This window comes from Taudactylus pleione, unplaced genomic scaffold, assembly GCF_031769625.1.
Source record: "Taudactylus pleione unplaced genomic scaffold, aTauple2 ptg000170l, whole genome shotgun sequence".
NCBI lineage: Eukaryota > Metazoa > Chordata > Amphibia > Anura > Myobatrachidae > Taudactylus > Taudactylus pleione.
The window spans coordinates 6,764,826-6,783,099 of record NW_028284572.1 but is presented as its reverse complement, the minus strand read 5'-3'; the positions used below and the strand labels follow the sequence as shown (position 1 = coordinate 6,783,099).

At 45.1% G+C, this 18,274-nt stretch overlaps 1 protein-coding gene across 1 annotated transcript in view; it reads left to right on the top strand.

The window, feature by feature from the left end:
• GUCY1A1 (guanylate cyclase 1 soluble subunit alpha 1) overlaps positions 1-18,274 on the top strand; it is a 72,096-nt gene that overhangs the window by 13,747 nt on the left and 40,075 nt on the right. Inside the window, exon 2 of the mRNA XM_088475360.1 lies at positions 16,896-16,963. Coding sequence (XP_088331486.1) covers positions 16,896-16,963 — 68 coding nt within the window. The remainder of the gene's footprint in view (positions 1-16,895; positions 16,964-18,274) is intronic.

The window sequence follows — 18,274 nt, the reverse complement described above, 5'->3', positions numbered from 1 at the left end:
CTCCAATAGCAACACATTTCTTCTACCCTCTTAACAATACATTTCCTCTCCTCCTTCATAACAACACATTTCCTCCCCCTCCCATAGCAACACATTTCCTCTCCCTTCCATAGCAACACATTTCCTCCTCCTTTCATAGCAACACATTTCCTCTCCTCCTTCATAGCAACACATTTCCTCTCATCCTTCATAACAACACATTTCCTATCCTTAATAGCAACACATTTCCTCCCCCTCCCATAACAACACATTTCCTCCCCCTTTCAATGCAACTCATTTCCTCTCCCCCCATACAAAACAAATTCCCCCCCCCTCCCATAGCAAAACATTCCTATCCCCTCATAACAACATATTTCCTCTTATCATTCATAACAACACATTTCCACCTCCTTTCATAGCAACACATTTCCTCACCCTCCAATATCAACACATTTCCTACCCCTCCCATAGCAACACATTTCCTACCCCTCCCATAGCAACACATTTTATCCCCCTTTCATAGCAACACATTTCCCATAGCAACACATTTGCTCCCGCTCCCATACCAACACATTTCCTCCCCCTCCCATAGACACACATTTCTTCCCCCTCCCATAGCAACACATTTCCTCCCCCTCCCATAGCAACACATTTCCTCTCCCCTACCATAGCAACGCATTTCCTCCCCCTTTAATAGCAACACATTTCCTCTCCCCTCATAACACTACATTTCCTCTCCTCCTTCATTACAACACATTTCCTTCCCCTTTCATAGCAACACATTTAGTCTCCCTCCCATAGCAACACATTTCCTCCCCCTACCATAGACACACATTTCCTCCCTCTCCCATAGAAACACATTTACTCCCCCTCCCATAGCAACATATTTCCTCTCCCTCCCATAGCAACACATTTCCTCATAACAACACATTTCCTCCCCCTTTTGTAGCAACACATTTCCTCCCCCTTTCATAGCAACACATTTCCTCTCCCCCCCTAGCAACATAATTCCTCCCTCTCCCATAGAAACACATTTCCTCCCCCTCCCATAGCAACAAATTTCCTCCCCCTTCCATAGCAACACATTTCCTCCTCCTCTCATAGCAACACATTTCCTCCTCCTCTCATAGCAACACATTTCCTCTCCTCCTTCATAGCAACACATTTCCTCTTATCCTTCATAACAACACATTTCCTCCTCCTTTCATAGCAACACATTTCCTCCCCGGCCCAAAACAAAACATTTCCTCCCCCTTTCATTGCAACTGATTTCCTCTCCCCCCCCCATAGCAACTCGTTTCCCCCCCTCACATAGCAAAATATTCCTATCCCCTCATAACAACATATTTCCTCTTATCCTTCATAACAACACATTTCCTCCTCCTTTCATAGCAACACATTTTCTCCCCGGCCCATAACAACACATTTCCTCCCCCTTTCATTGCAACTGATTTCCTCCCCCCCCCATAGCAACTTGTTTCCCCCCTCCCATAGCAAAACATTCCTATCCCCTCATAACATCATATTTCCTCTTATCCTTCATAACAACACATTTCCTCCTCCTTCCATAGCAAGACATTTCCACCCCCTCCCATAGCAGTGCATTTCCTCTCCTCCCATAACAACACATTTCCTCTCCCCCATAACAACACATTTCCTCCTCCTTCATAACAACACATTTCCTCCCCCTTCCATATCAACACATTTCCTCCCCCTTTCCTTGCAACTCATTTCCTCTCCCCCCATAGCAACACATTTCCCCCCCCTCCCATAGCAAAACATTCCTATCCCCTCATAACAACATATTTCCTCTGATCCTTCATAACAACACATTTCCTCCTCCTTTCACAGAAACACATTCCCTCCCCTCCCATAGAAGCACATTTCCTCTCCCCCCCCATAGCAACACATTTCCTCTCCCTCCCATAGCAACCCATTTCCTCTCCCCTCATAACACTACATTTCCTCTCCTTCATAACAACACATTTCTTCCCCCTCCCATAGCAACACATTTCCTCTCCCCTCATAACAACACATTTCCTCCCCCTTTCATAGCAACACATTTCCTCCCCCTCCCATAGCAACACATCTTCTCCCCCTCCTATATGAACACATTACCTTCCCCTCCCATAGAAACACATTTCTGCCCTCTCCCATAGAAACACATTTCCTCCCCCTCCCATAGCAACACCTTAACTCCACTCTCATAACACTACATTTCCTCTCCTCCTTTATAACAACACATTTCCTCCCCCTTTCATAGCAACACATTTCCTCCCCCTCCCATAGCAACACAATTCCTCTTGCCTCATAACAACACATTTCCTCTCCTCCTTCATATCAACACATTTCCTCTCCACCTTCATAACAATACATTTCCTCCTCCTTTATAACAACACATTTCCTTCCCTTCCCATAGCAACACATTTCCTCCAACTTCCTTAGCAACACATTTCCTCTCCCCTCATAACACTGCATTTCCTCTCTTCCTTCATAACAGCACATATCCTTCCCCTTTCATAGCAACACATTTCCTCCCCCTCCCATAGCAACACATTTCTTACCCCTCCCATAGCAACACATTTCCTCCCCCTCCCATAGCAACACATTTTCTCCCCCTTTAATAGCAACACATTTCCCATAGCAACACATTTCCTCCCGCTTCCATAGCAACACATTAACTCCCCCTCCCATAGAAACACATTTCCTCCCCCTCCAATAGCAACACATTTCTTCTACCCACATAACAATACTTTTCCTCTCCTCCTTCATAACAACACAGTTCCTCCCCCTCCCATAGCAACACATTTCCTCTCCCTTCCATAGCAACACATTTCCTCCTCCTCTCATAGCAACACATTTCCTCTCCTCCTTCATAGCAACACATTTCCTCTCATCCTTCATAACAACACATTTCCTATCCTTCATAGCAACACATTTCCTCCCCCTCCCATAACAACACATTTCCTCCCCCTTTCATTGCAACTCATTTCCTCTCCCACATACAAAACACATTTCCCCCCCCCTCCCATAGCAAAACATTCCTATCCCCTCATAACAACATATTTCCTCTTATCCTTCATAACACCACATTTCCTCCTCCTTTCATAGCAACACATTTCCTCACCCTCCAATATCTACACATTTCCTACCCTTCCATAGCAACACATTTCCTACCCCTCCCATAGCAACACATTTTATCCCCCTTTCATAGCAACACATTTCCCATAGCAACACATTTCCTCCCGCTCCCATAGCAACACATTTCCTCCCTCTCCCATAGACACACATTTCTTCCCCCTCCCATAGCAACACATTTCCTCCCCCTCCCATAGCAACACATTTCCTCTCCCCTACCATAGCAACACATTTCCTCCCCCTTTAATAGCAACACATTTAGTCTCCCTCCCATAGCAACACATTTCCTCCCCCTACCATAGACACACATTTCCTCCCTCTCCCATAGAAACACATTTCCTCCCCCTCCCATAGCAACATATTTCCTCTCCCTCCCATAGCAACACATTTCCTCATAACAACACATTTCCTCCCTCTTTTGTAGCAACACATTTCCTCCCCCTTTCATAGCAACACATTTCCTCTCCCCCCCTAGCAACATACTTCCTCCCTCTCCCATAGCAACCCATTTCTCCTCCCATCATAACACTACATTTCCTCCCCCTCCCATAGCAACACATCTCCTCCTCCTCCTATATTAACACATTACCTCCCCCTCCCATAGAAACACATTTCTTCCCTCTCCCATAGAAACACATTTCCTCCCCCTCCCATAGCAACACACTTCCTCTACCCTCATATCACTACATTTCCTCTCCTTCTTCATAATAACACATTTCCTCCAGCTCCCATAGCAACACATTTCCTCCCCCTCCCATAGAAATACATTTCCTCCCCCTCCCATAGCAACACATTTCCTCTCCCCTCATAACAGTACATCCTCTCATCCTTCATTACAACACATTTCCTTCCCCTTTCATAGCAACACATTTAATCCCCCTCCAATAGCAACACATTTCCTCCCCCTACCATAGCAACACATTTCCTCTCCCCTCATAACAACACATTTCCTCCCTCTTTTGTAGCAACACATTTTCCCCCCCATAGCAACACATTTCCTCCCCCTCCCATAGCAACACATTTCTTCCACCTCCCATAGCAACACATTTCATCTCCCCCATAACACTACATTTCCTCCCCCTTTCATAACAACACATTTCCTCTCCCGCATAGCAACACATTTCCTCCCCTTTCATAACAACACGTTTCCTCTCCCCCCATAGCAACACACTTCTTCCCCTTCCATAGCAACACATTCGTCTCCCCTCATAACAACATTTCCTCTTCTCCTTCATAACAACACATTTCTCTCCCTCTCATAGCAACATATTTCCTCCCCCAAAAATACTAAAAAACACGGCGCTGACAAAGGTTGTTTCTCCAAGCCGCTGCTGAATAAGAGATAGTCAGTCTCTTCAATGAACAATACAAATAAAAAATTGCAGCGCTATATATATTCCACTGATTTATTCTTTGTAAATTATCACATTAAATATAAAAATAAAAGCAAATAAAATTCTTACAAAAAATAATAGACAAATATAAATGGCACTTATTAATTTAAAAAATAGACATGCATGTCAAAAAATTAAAAAGCTCATATATATAAGCATACACCCCGTTCAGGCACCGTCACAGTTCATGATACTGAATAGGTTCATTAATGCACAGACAGTTCCAATTGGAAATGACAACTTTACCGGCTTGAAGTGATTCCAGTATGTCCTGTATAAATAGTGGTCCTATAAGTGGAGCCGTACAGGACTTTCTGTAATAGGAAGAATATTTCTTCAAACGCTGCAGTTGTGGGGTAGTCCAAAGCGTCTTTGAGATGGTCGTGGGCTTGGGATGGAAATATTCTCAGCCGCACCAAATCAGTCTGTTGAAGCTTAAATCAACTGAAGATGTTGAATACTCAGTAAATGATTCCAATAAGCACTTGGTTCCAAAGGATTGTTCCAATCGCGACTACCCCACAACTGCAGCGTTTGAAGAAATAATAAGTGCCATTTATATTTGCCTATTATTTTTTGTAAGAATTTTATTTGCTTTTATTTTTATATTTAAAGTGATAATTTACAAAGAATAAGTCAGTGGAATATATATAGTGCAGCAATTTTTTATTTGTATATTTCCTCCCCCCTCTCATAGCAATGCATTTCCTCTCCCCCATAACAAAACATTTCCTCTACTCCTTCATAACAACATATTTCCTCCTCCTTTCATAGCAACACATTTCCTCAACCCCCATAGCAGCGCATTTCCTCCCCCTTTTATAGCAACACATTTCCTCTCCCCCCCATAGAAACACATTTCCACCACCTCCCATAGCAACACATTTCTTGTCCCCTCATAACACTACATTTCCTCTTTTCCTTCATAACAACACATTCCCTCCCCCTTTCATAGCAACAAATTTCCTCCCCCTCCCATAACAACAAATTTCCTCCCCCTCCCATAGCAACACATTTCTTCCCCCTCCCATAGCAACACATTTCCTCCCCCTTTCATAACAACACATTTCCTCTCCTCCTTCATAAAAACACATTTCCTCCCCCTTTTATAGCAACACATTTCCTCCCCCTCTCATAGCAACACATCTCATCCCCCTCCTATATTAACACATTACCTCCCCCTCCCATAGAAACACATTTCTTCCCTCTCCCATAGAAACACATTTCCTCCCCCTCCGATAGCAACACATTTCCTCTACCCTCATAACACTACATTTCCTCTCCTCCTTCATAATAACACATTTCCTCCAGCTCCCATAGCAACACATTTCCTCCCCCTCCCATAGAAACACATTTCCTCCCCCTCCCATAGCAACACATTTCCTCTCCCCTCATAACAGTACATCCTCTCCTCCTTCATTACAACACATTTCCTTCCCCTTTCATAGCAACACATTTAATCCCCCTCCAATAGCAACACATTTCCTCCCCATACCATAGCAACATATTTCCTCTCCCTCCCATAGCAACACATTTCCTCTCCCCTCATAACAGTACATCCTCTCCTCCTTCATTACAACACATTTCCTTCCCCTTTCATAGCAACACATTTAATCCCCCTCCAATAGCAACACATTTCCTCCCCATACCATAGCAACATATTTCCTCTCCCTCCCATAGCAACACATTTCCTCTCCCCTCATAACAACACATTTCCTCCCCCTTTCATAGAAACACATTTCCTCCCCCTCCCATAGCAACACATTTCCTCTACCCTCATAACACTACATTTCCTCTCCTCCTTCATAATAACACATTTCCTCCCCCTCCCATAGCAACACATTTCCTCCCCCTCCCATAAAAACACATTTCCTCCCCCTCCCATAGCAACACATTTCCTCTCCCCTCATAACAGTACATCCTCTCCTCCTTCATAACAACGCATTTCCTCCCCCTTTCATAGCAACACATTTCCTCTCCCCTCTTAACACTATATTTCCTCTCCTCCTTCATTACAACACATTTAATCTCCCTCCCTTAGCAACACATTTCCTCCCCCTACCATAGCAACATATTTCCTCTCCCTCCCATAGCAACACATTTCCTCTCCCCTCATAACAACACATTTCCTCTCCCCTCATAACAACTCATTTCCTCCCCCTTTCATAGAAACCCATTTTTTCCCGCTTTCATAGCAACACATTTTCTCTCCCCCCATAGCAACATCCTTCCTCCCTCTCCCGTAGAAACACATTTCCTCCCCCTCCCATAGCAACACATTTCCTCCCCCTCCCATAGCAACACATTTCTTCTACCCTCATAACACTACATTTTCTGCTCCTCCTTCATAACAACACATTTCCTCCCCCTTTCATAACAACACATTTCCTCCCCCTCCCATAGCAACACATTTCCTCCCCCTTCCATAGCAACACATTTCCTCCTCCTCTCATAGCAACACATTTCCTCTCCTACTTCATAGCAACACATTTCCTCTCAACCTTCATAAAAACACATTTCCTCCCCCTTTCATTGCAACTCATTTCCTCTCCCCAATAGCAACACATTTCCTCTCCCTCCCATAGCAACCCATTTCCCTTCCCCTCATCACACTACATTTCCTCTCCTCCTTCATAACAACACATTTCCTCCACCTTTCATAGCAACACATTTTCTCTCCCTCCCATAACAACACATCTCCTCCACCTCCTATATTATCACATTACCTCCCACTCCCATAGAAACACATTTCTTCCCTCTCCCATAGAAACACATTTCCTCCCCCTCCCATAGCAACACATTTCCTCTACCCTCATAACACTACATTTCCTCTCCTCCTTCATAATAACACATTTCCTCCCCCTCCCATAGCAACACATTTCCTCCCCCTCCCATAAAAACACATTTCCTCCCCCTCCCATAGCAACACATTTCCTCTCCCCTCATAACACTACATTTCCTCTCCTCCTTCATAATAACACATTTCCTCCCCCTCCCATAGCAACACATTTCCTCCCCCTCCCATAAAAACACATTTCCTCCCCCTCCCATAGCAACACATTTCCTCTACCCTCATAACACTACATTTCCTCTCCTCCTTCATAATAACACATTTCCTCCCCCTCCCATAGCAACACATTTCCTCCCCCTCCCATAAAAACACATTTCCTCCCCCTCCCATAGCAACACATTTCCTCTCCTACTTCATAGCAACACATTTCCTCTCAACCTTCATAAAAACACATTTCCTCCCCCTTTCATTGCAACTCATTTCCTCTCCCCAATAGCAACACATTTCCCCCCCCTCCCATAGCAAAACATTCCTATCCCCTCATAACAACATATTTCCTCTTATCCTTCATAACAACACATTTCCTCCTCCTTTCATAGCAACACATATCGTCCCCCTCCCATAGAAGCGCATTTCCTCTCCCCCCCATAGCAACACATTTCCTCTGCCTCCCATAGCAACCCATTTCCTCTCCCCTCATAACACTTCATTTCCTCTCCTCCTTCATAGCAACACATTTCCTCCCCCTCCAATAGCAACACATTTCCTCTCCCCTCATAACAACACATTTCCTCCCCCTTTCATAGCAACACATTTCCTCCCCCTCCCATAGCAACACATTTCCTCCCCTTCCCATAGCAACACATTTCCTCTCCCCTCATAACACTACATCCACTCCTCCTTAATTACAACACATTTCCTTCCCCTTTCATAGCAACACATTCAATCCCCCTCCCATAGCAACACATTTCCTACCCCTACCATAGAAACACATTTCCTCCCTCTCCCATAGAAACACATTTCCTCCCCCTCCCATAGCAACATATTTCCTCTCCCTCCCATAGCAACACATTTCCTCTCCCGTCATAACAACACATTTCCTCCCCATTTCATAGCAACACATTTCCTCCCCCTTTCATAGCAACACATTTCCTCTCCCCCATAGCAACATACTTCCTCCCTTTCCCATAGCAACACATTTCCTCTACCCTCGTAACACTACATTTCATCTCCTCCTTCATAACAACACATTTCCTCTTCCTCTCTTAGGAACACATTTCCTCTCCTCCTTCATAGCAACACATTTCCTCTCCTCCTTCATAACACATTTCCTCCCTTTCATAACAACTAATTTCCTCCCCCTCCCATAACAACACATTTCCTCCCCCTTCCATAGCAACACATTTCCTCTTCCTCTCATAGCAACCCATTTCCTCTCCCCTCATAACACTTCATTTCCTCTCCTCCTTCATAACAACACATTTCCTCCCCCTCCAATAGCAACACATTTCCTCTCCCCTCATAACAACACATTTCCTCCTCCTTTCATAGCAACACATTTCCTCACCCTCCCATAGCAGCGCATTTCCTCTCCTCCCATAACAACACATTTCTTCTCCCCCATAACAACACATTTCCTCCTCCTTCATAACAACACATTTCCTCCTCCTTTCATAGCAACACATTTCCTCCCCCTCCCATAGCAACACATTTCCTCTCCCCCCATAGCAACACATTTCCTCTCCCTCCCATAGCAACCCATTTCCCTTCCCCTCATAACACTACATTTCCTCTCCTCCTTCATAACAACACATTTCCTCCCCCTTTCATAGCAACACATTTTCTCTCCCTCCCATAGCAACACATCTCCTCCACCTCCTATATTAACACATTACCTCCCCCTCCCATAGAAACACATTTCTTCCCTCTCCCATAGAAACACATTTTCTCCCCCTCCCATAGCAACACATTTCCTCTACCTTCATAACACTACATTTCCTCTTCTCCTTCATAATAACACATTTCCTCCCCCTCCCATAGCAACACATTTCCTCCCCCTCCCATAGCAACACATTTCCTCCCCCTCCCATAGCAACACCTTTCCTCTCCCCTCATAACACTACATCCACTCCTCCTTAATTACAACACATTTCGTTCCCCTTTCATAGCAACACATTTAATCCCCCTCCCATAGCAACACATTTCCTCCCCCTACCATAGAAACACATTTCCTCCCTCTCCCATAGAAACACATTTCCTCCCCCTCCCATAGCAAAACATTTCCTCTCCCCTCATAACAACACATTTCCTCCCCATTTCATAGCAACACATTTCCTCCCCCTTTCATAGCAACACATTTCCTCTCCCCCATAGCAACATACTTCCTCCCTCTCCCATAGAAACACATTTCCTCCCCCTCCTATAACAACACATTTCCTCCCCCTCCCATAGCAACACAATTTCCTCTACCCTCGTAACACTACATTTCATCTCCTCCTTCATAACAACACATTTCCTCCCCCTTTCATAACAACACATTTCCTCTTCCTCTCTTAGGAACACATTTCCTCTCCTCCTTCATAGCAACACATTTCCTCTCCTCCTTCATAACACATTTCCTCCCTTTCATAAGAACTCATTTCCTCCCCCTCCCATAACAACACATTTCCTCCCCCTTCCATAGCAACACATTTCCTCTTCCTCTCATAGCAACACATTTCCTCTCCTCCTTCATAGCAACACATTTCCTCTCCTCCTTCATAACAACACATTTCCTCCCCTTCATAGCAACACATTTCCTCCCAATCCCATAACAACACATTTCCTCCCCCTTTCCTTTCAACTCATTTCCTCTCCCTCCCATAGCAAAACATTCCCTCCCCCTCCCACAGCAAAACATTCCTATCCCCTCATAACAACATATTTCCTGTTATCCTTCATAACAACACATTTCTTCCTCCTTTTATAGCAACACATTTCCTCCCCCTTCCATATCAACACATTTCCTCTCCCCCCCATAGCAACACATTTCCTCTCCCCTCATAACACTACATTTCCTCTCCTCCTTCATAACAACACATTTCCTCCCCCTTTCATAGCAACACATTGCTTCCCCCTCCCATAGCAACACATCTCTCCCTCTCCTATATTAACACATTACCTCCCCCTCCCATAGAAACACATTTCTTCCCTCTCCCATAGAAACACATTTCCTCCCCCTCCCATAGCAACACATTTCCTCTACCCTCATAACACTACATTTCTTCTCCTCCTTCATAACAACACTTTTCCTCCCCCTTTCATAGCTACACATTTCCTCTCCCCCCATAGCAACAAATTTCCTCCCCCTCCCATAGCAACACAATTCCTCTCGCCTCATAACAACACATTTCCTCTCCTCCTTCATAACAACACATTTCCTCCTCCTTTATAGCAACACTTTTCCTTCCCCTCCCATAGCAACACATTTCCTCCCCCCCATAGCAACACATTTCCTCCACCTCCCATAGCAACACATTTCCTCTCTCTTTCATAGCAACACATTTCCCATAGCAACAAATTTCTTCCCGATCCCATAGCAACACATTTCCTCCCCCTCCCATAGCAACACATTTCCTCTCCCCTCATAACAATACATCCTCTCCTCCTTCATAACAACACATTTCCTCTCCCCCCGATAGCAACACATTTCCTCCCCCTCCCATAGCAACACAATTCCTCTCCCCTCATAACAATATTTCTGCTATCTCCACACATAGAAACAATCTCTGACATCCATGTAGCAACACACTATCCCCCCATAGCAACAAATTTATCCCCTCATAGCAACACATTTTCTCTTTACCCCTATAGAAACACATCCCCCCCCCACCTGCAGAAACACATTTCGTCCCCCCCAACTGTTGAAACACATCCCCCCCTCCACCTGTAGAAACACTTTTCCTCTTTCCCCCTACACCAACACTCCCCTCCCCCATTAGCAATAAATTCCTCTCCCCCACTCCTCCATCCCTTGTAGTAAAACATTTCCCTGCATGTTGTTTACCTTTCACCTGAGACTCTGTTCCCTAGAGCAGTGGTTCTCAAACTCGGTCCTCAGGACCCCACACAGTTCACTTTTTGCAGGTCACCCAGCAGGTGCACAGGTGTATTCATTACTCACTGACACATTTTAAAAGATCTACAGATGCAGCTAACTATTTCACTAGTAATTATGTGAGGAGACCTGCAAAACATGCACTGTTTGGGGTCCTGAGGACCGAGTTTGATTACCTGTGCCCTAGAGTAATGCTCATTCATTCGGACTTGCTGCCAGACCGACCTCAGTGGCAAATGCTGGGTTTCACTATTGGCTTTCGGTCAGGAACTGGGAGAGTAGCCAACCCACTGTCAGTCCAATGCAATGTGGAGTAGATGCCAGGGAACAATATTGCAATTTCTGCGTATACCTATTCTTCTTCAAGATCACAAAAAAATATTTTACAGGACATATAGTGCTCTAGATAATCTCAGGTATTTTTGAGGATGAAAAGTTAAAATTGATGGACATACTGTAAATATTTTTCTTAACCTATACAAATATGCAGCTTTGTAAGTGCTAAACTTATAGACATTCTGGAGCCAAGATGAGTGAGTTGGGCAAAATTGGTAGTTGCCTTGGGTGCAGCGGTAGGGGTTAGGGGCGTCTTTAGAGAGGAGGAGGCCCGTGTGCATCCCCCGACACGGGCCCCCTCCTCTCACTCCGGTGGCCAGCAGCTGACTGACGTGGCTGGCCGGCAACTGCAGAATCAATAGACTTTGGGCACTCTAGTGCCCAGTGTCTATTGCACATGTGCAGATCGCCAGGGAAATGGCGCGGCTGCCATTTTCCTGGCAATCTCCTCATCACATGCGCAAAACGCCGGAAAAATACCCGCAGCCGCCATTTTCTGGCATTTGAACAGCGCTGGGAGACCCGATGCGGGACTTCGGAGAGGTAAGTAATACAATGTATGGGTGCAGGGTGTGCGGTGCGGGCCCCCCCCCTGGACCCGGGGGCCCGTGTGCACCACACACCCTGCACCCATTATAGATACGCCCCTGGTAGGGGTACTATGAATGGTTCTCATTCCACTCAAGTACCACCAACAGGTCATGTTATATGGATTTATTTAATCATGCACAGGTGAGTTACTGTATTCTATTTTGCTGGGTCAGTAATTATCCCACCGGCTTCCACAGATGGAAAACCTTAAAACATGCCCTTTTGGGAAAACCTGAGAGTTGAGAACCACTATTATTTTGTGATAAACTATATTTTACCATAAATTGTGCAGAAATATTTTCTCCAAATATGGAGTATCCTGTTATACTCTTATTTAAACACTTTCTTTTTGATGTATTTCTTGGTATATAAGTAGTGTAAAGCACAGAAAAGTGCCTAGACAGGAAATTTTGCTATTTGATATTTGTATTATGTTTCATCAGACAGCACAGTGGCACATTGGTTAGGTTTGCTGTCTCACAGCACTGAGTTGGATTCATAACCAGGTACAGCATACTTACCGACATTTAGATTTACCAACATTTAGATTTTCCTCTCCGGGAGTTGCCCAGAGAGGAGATACAGATGGGTGGCGATGGGGGCGGGGCAGATTAGCCACATCATTAAGCCCGTCCCCTTGTGGTAAAATGCCAGGAATACCACATATTTGACTAGGGGCGGGGCCAGGGCCAGATTAAGGCTTGTGGGGGCCCCAGGGCAACTAAGTTGTGGGGGCCCCTACCAATAAAATTGCCATGACCCCCAGAGACAGGGAGTGAGGGAAAGTGTGAGAGAGAGAGGGAAAGATAGAAAGAGGGGGCAGGAGAGAGAGAGAAAGGAGGAGTGGAGGGGAAGATAGAGGGAGTGAGCACGAGCACACACACTGACATTAGTAGTGTCACACTGCCTGTTTGTGTTTCAGGCTTCCAGCTTTAGGCCCCAGCCCCACTAATACACCCGTGAATTGCAACAATGTGCCAGCGAGGGGGTGGGGCTTTGACCGGCAGCCACCAAATGTAGTGGTGGAGACAAAGCTTTCTCCATCATTCTCTTAAGTAAAAAACTAAAAGGAGCCGGCCAGGGAGTGTCCACCGGTCTAGTGTGGTCCGGTTCAGGGCAAGGGCAATGCTTGGTACAATGTGGGGGCCCCCAATGTGTGGGGGGCCCTTCTGTCCCGCCTATAATCCAGCACTGGGCGGACCAAATGATACGATTGTCATAGAATCTCGTCATTAGGCTACTCCCCCTACTCACGTAGCCGCCGATCCCCGAGAAAATTCTCCCCATTCTGCCCACTTCACTAGGAAGTGGGTAGAATGTGGGAGAAGTGCCTACTCTTCCGGGGGTGGGAGGGTGTACCCGAAAAATCAGGAGCCTTCCGCAGGTCCCAGGAGGGTAGGACAGTATGAGTTACAGATGTTTAGAAAGTAAATATGTTTTAAACTGGCAAAGAGATTGTTATATGATTTTGCTCTCTCTTTGTTAGTCAAAAATTGGCATCAAGTTTGTTCTGTTTTTTCCGTTTTCATTACAGAACAAGATGATGCCGCTGTTTGCATAAATTGTCCTCTTCCTGAACAACATGATTGAAGTTAGAGGTCAAGCAACATGACTTTACAAGTCCATTCATAAAATGTCATGGAGTGCTTATTGCTATTCCACTGTTGAAAAAATAAAAAAGTACTCCTTTAAAGGACATGCATATCTACCAATAATTGTTGGTAAGATATACACTCTAGTGAGTTGTATCCAGGGGCGTTTTAAGAGAGGAGAGGGCCCGAGTGCAGACTCAGGACCTCATTCAGAGCCGCTCGGAAAAAGCAAGGGCTCGCTCTGAATGAGGGCGGCCACATCTCTAAAAAGAGCCAGCCTCCTGGCCGCTCGCTAAGCTGTGGGTGACCACCATCGACAGCTGCCCCTTTTGTAGTGAGCCCTGGAGCGAGAGAATTTCTCTCTCTCTCCTGGGCTTGCGCACGCGCAGTGCGGCCGCTACACGTGCGCAGAGCCCAACATTGACCCGCTTGCGAGCGCTCAAGCGCTTGCGAGCGGGTCTGAATGAGACCCTCAGTGCGTGCCCCCTCCTCTCTGACAGTGCAGCAATTTCTGGCTTGCTGTCAGAATCTACTGCGCATGCGCGGTCTCCGGGTAAATGGTGCCTGTGCCTTATTCCTGGGGACAGGTCTACTGCACATGCACAAGTCACCGGGAAAATGGCTGCCGTAATTTTCACAGTGATTTTTGCTGTTCTGCAGCTCCGACAGGGTGTGCACCCATTACAGATACTCCATAGTTTTGTATCTAACACCATTAACTGTGCACAAATGGTTCTGGTAAAACTATGGGCTTACAATGAAGCAGGTTCATTCATCCGCCCTACAATACATTTAATCATGATGCCAATTATGTAGGGGCCAGATTCAATTAGTTGCGAACTAGGCTGTGACTTTCTGCTATTTAATTAGAAATCCACTGCTTTCAATGGGAGAAATTGCGGCTTTTATTTTGCTCCTCCAGACTAGGTGATTACTATGAAAGTCCTTATTGTAATGTAAAAATATGGACAAATAAAGATAAGTAAGTTTTCATGTCTTTTTATGTAAAAAAACCCCAGAAAAATGTGTTCAATTAAGTGGGACATGTTTGTTGAGGTGTTATATTGATGGGAAAGGGGTTTTAGAACTTGCAGATGGAAGTAGCAAGTGTTTTTTTGAGCCATGTGACACCCTTTTAAAAGCCTTCAATACTTTGCTTATGGCCACTAATGGTATGCTGTGAAAATACAGACAGAGGGGATTACGCCGATCAGAATGCCAACGCCGGAATCCCGGCACCTGTCAGAATCCTACCGCGGGCATCCCGACCGCCGGAATCTCAAAGGTAAGTAGTCTGTTGGGGGGAGGGTAAGGGTTAGGCACTAAGGGGGAATGGTTATGTTTAGGGTGCAGGAAGGGGGATTTTAGGTTTAGGCATTAGGGGGGAGATTAGGGTTAGGCACCGGGGAGGAAGGGTTAGGGTAGGGAGAGGGTTAGCATACCAACCAAGAAAGTGTCAGTATTCTAACCCTGTCGGGATGCCCGTGTCAGAACGCTGGCATCCCGTACCATCCCCCACTAACGGGATGTAGTTATGGTCTCAATCCCGACATCGAAATCCTGGCATGGGATTTAACATAGGCATCGAAATACTAACACCTATGTTAATCCGACGCCGGAACGCTGAGGACGCCAGCCCGAACGAAGGTAAGTCCGGGGTGCCCTTAGCGTTAGCCATGGTGGGGAGGGTTAGGGTTAGGTTTTGGGGGGGGAGATTAGGGTTAGGCACCCCTAGGGGGGTAGGGTTAGGGTTAGGCACTCCCAGGAAGAGATTAGGATTTGGCACACCCCCGGGAGGGTTAGGTATAGGGAGCGGTAAGAGGGGGTGAGGGCTAGGCACCCATGGGGGGAGGTTGGGGTTAGGCACTAGGGGGGGGTTTGGGGTTAGGCACCACAAAAGGAGGGTTAGGGGAAACAGGGGAGGGTTAGGGTACTTACCTTCCCCAGTTGGTGTCTTCATCCTGTCCGGCATCCGCTGTCAGGATTTCAATTACATTCCCCACTAACAGCCACCTACACTATCAGGATAATTTCCTCATTCTTTCATGCACTTCACATAGTTCACACACTGCATATTAATGTTCAACATTGCCGCAATGGCTGCAACTTGAGGTTTATAGTTATATTGGGCTGGACTTCACAGTGTGGAACTCACAGCTAATTGCATCCTTCCCTAAGGGGTCTATTCATTAAGCTGAATGAGCCCATTCATCATTAGTGGCCCGATTATCAGTTTTCAGAGTTTTTTGTGGGAACTGATGCTATCTACACATGTCTTTAGTTCCCGGAGACCTGATCCTTTCCTATTGATAGGAACTCCAGACTGCGAAGAGGGATCCACCATTCTCTGTGAGCATGCGTGAACTCAGTTCATGCTTGCACACTTGCACTGCCTGCCTGAGAGTGTCAACTGCAGCAGTGTAAGGGCTCGAGGGACAGCAGTCTTGAATTGCTCCAGTACTTTGTCATCCACAGCTGCAACTAGTGGTGAGTTGGATCACTAATTAGCAGGACTTGATCCTGAAGAGGCTCCTAAGTGCTATAACTTTTGCAGTTGTTGTCTGAACTTCCCAGCACTGTGTGCACTGTGGTGGTTCCGTCAGTTATATAGATTTCCTGGAAGTGAGTGTATTAACCATTGATTCATGGTTTTCTGTTATAAAGCAGAAATTACTGTTGGGGATAAATCTTTAAACACAATTAGCAATTTTTCCAAAAGTGGACAGCCTGTTAATTATTGTATTATTTTTGAGTGTGCTTTGTCCTGTAACAGCTGTTTTTTTTTCAATAAAGTCCACCACCTTAGTTTATGACATAGAAACAATATTACATACTATGGAAATGTTTGTATTGCTACTAGAAATATTTGAATATTTATTCTCCAGTTGTTAATTTTTTCTCAGTCAGTCTCACGTCATTGCATCTAGGTAATTACTGCATTAGTGTTACTAATTTATTGTCCCTGCTCTGTTTTTCAGTTGGAAAGACTGAATCTTGCTCTTCAAAGAACAATTACAAGACACAAAGCGACATGTGACAGCAATAGGTAAGCTTCTTAAATTACATATTTATCTCTTACATTATATTTGCATTTGAAATAGTCACAGGTTACATACTATTGTAATAGATACACTGGGGAGATCCTTACTGTACTACTGTTGCTTCCTGTTTGAGTCTATGCAGACAGAATAAAAATAGACCTGTGTAAGTCCTTCTAATGCTCCAACCGTTGACCTGCCTTTCAAAACCATCTAAGCTAAATCTAATCATATTAAAAAGGGGCCAGTGGGTTGAGAGCTAGCAATATACTGCAGCTGCTTCTACCATTCATTGTATGCTGGAAAGATAACATATAACACTGTATTGTAGTCCTATTCAAAAAAGTTAAAGCACCAATCCTACATAACCTTTTTTTTTTTTTTTAAATAGCAAGTTTCGAACTTTTATGCATGCATTGGATAGTAATTTTTCATCACTGTCATACTACAAATCATTATCTCCTTTTCAAAGTGTCTCTGTAAGGCAAACAAGAATGGCTGCCAGTCACACTAACAGACTTCAGCTGGAACACATTTGTGACTACTCAGTTTTTTATACTGTGTAGGTAGCCTCTGTGGCCATGTTATGGCAGAGGGGGGACACAGAGGAATTGCAAAGCTTCTCTGCTCTCTACATAATGTGGTTGCAATTGTAGTCACATGACACTTTACAGAAGGGATACCTTCAATATCCTGACAGCGGGAAGAATGCCGACACCGGAATCCGGAGTCATATCGTAATATCGGCGCCTGCATCCCGACCGCCGGAATCCCAAAGGTAAGTTGGGGGGTGGGTTAGGTTTAGGCACTAGGGGGAGAGGGTTAGGTTTCGGCACTGGGGAGAGATGGTTAGGTTTAAGGCACTAGGGGGAAGGTAAGGTTTAGGCACCGGGAATGGAGGGTTAGTGTTAGGGTAGGATTAGGGGTTAGGTTAGGTATACTTACCTCGAGCCATCGGGATGGTAACCTAGTCGGGATGCCGGCATCAGGATTCTGACCGCCGGGATCCCGTACGCCGCCGTCCTGTACCCAACCCGTACAGAACTATGTAATAGCAACCTGAACAAACACCACAAGCACAAATATTTATTACCAAGATTTTTCCTATAGCCTTTCCCAGTGATTTATGTTGAAAAAAAAACACATTCTCATTGGATTGCTATTTAAAATAACGAAGGACTTGCATAACTCTCGTGTCACACCTGCATTTTAGCAGCAGTGGTTTATGTGTCAGTTAAAAGCTGTTAATTTGAATCAGTATATTCTAAGGAATCTACTGGCACCCTAGCTGTTTCCAAGTGTCTGACATAGATGAATTC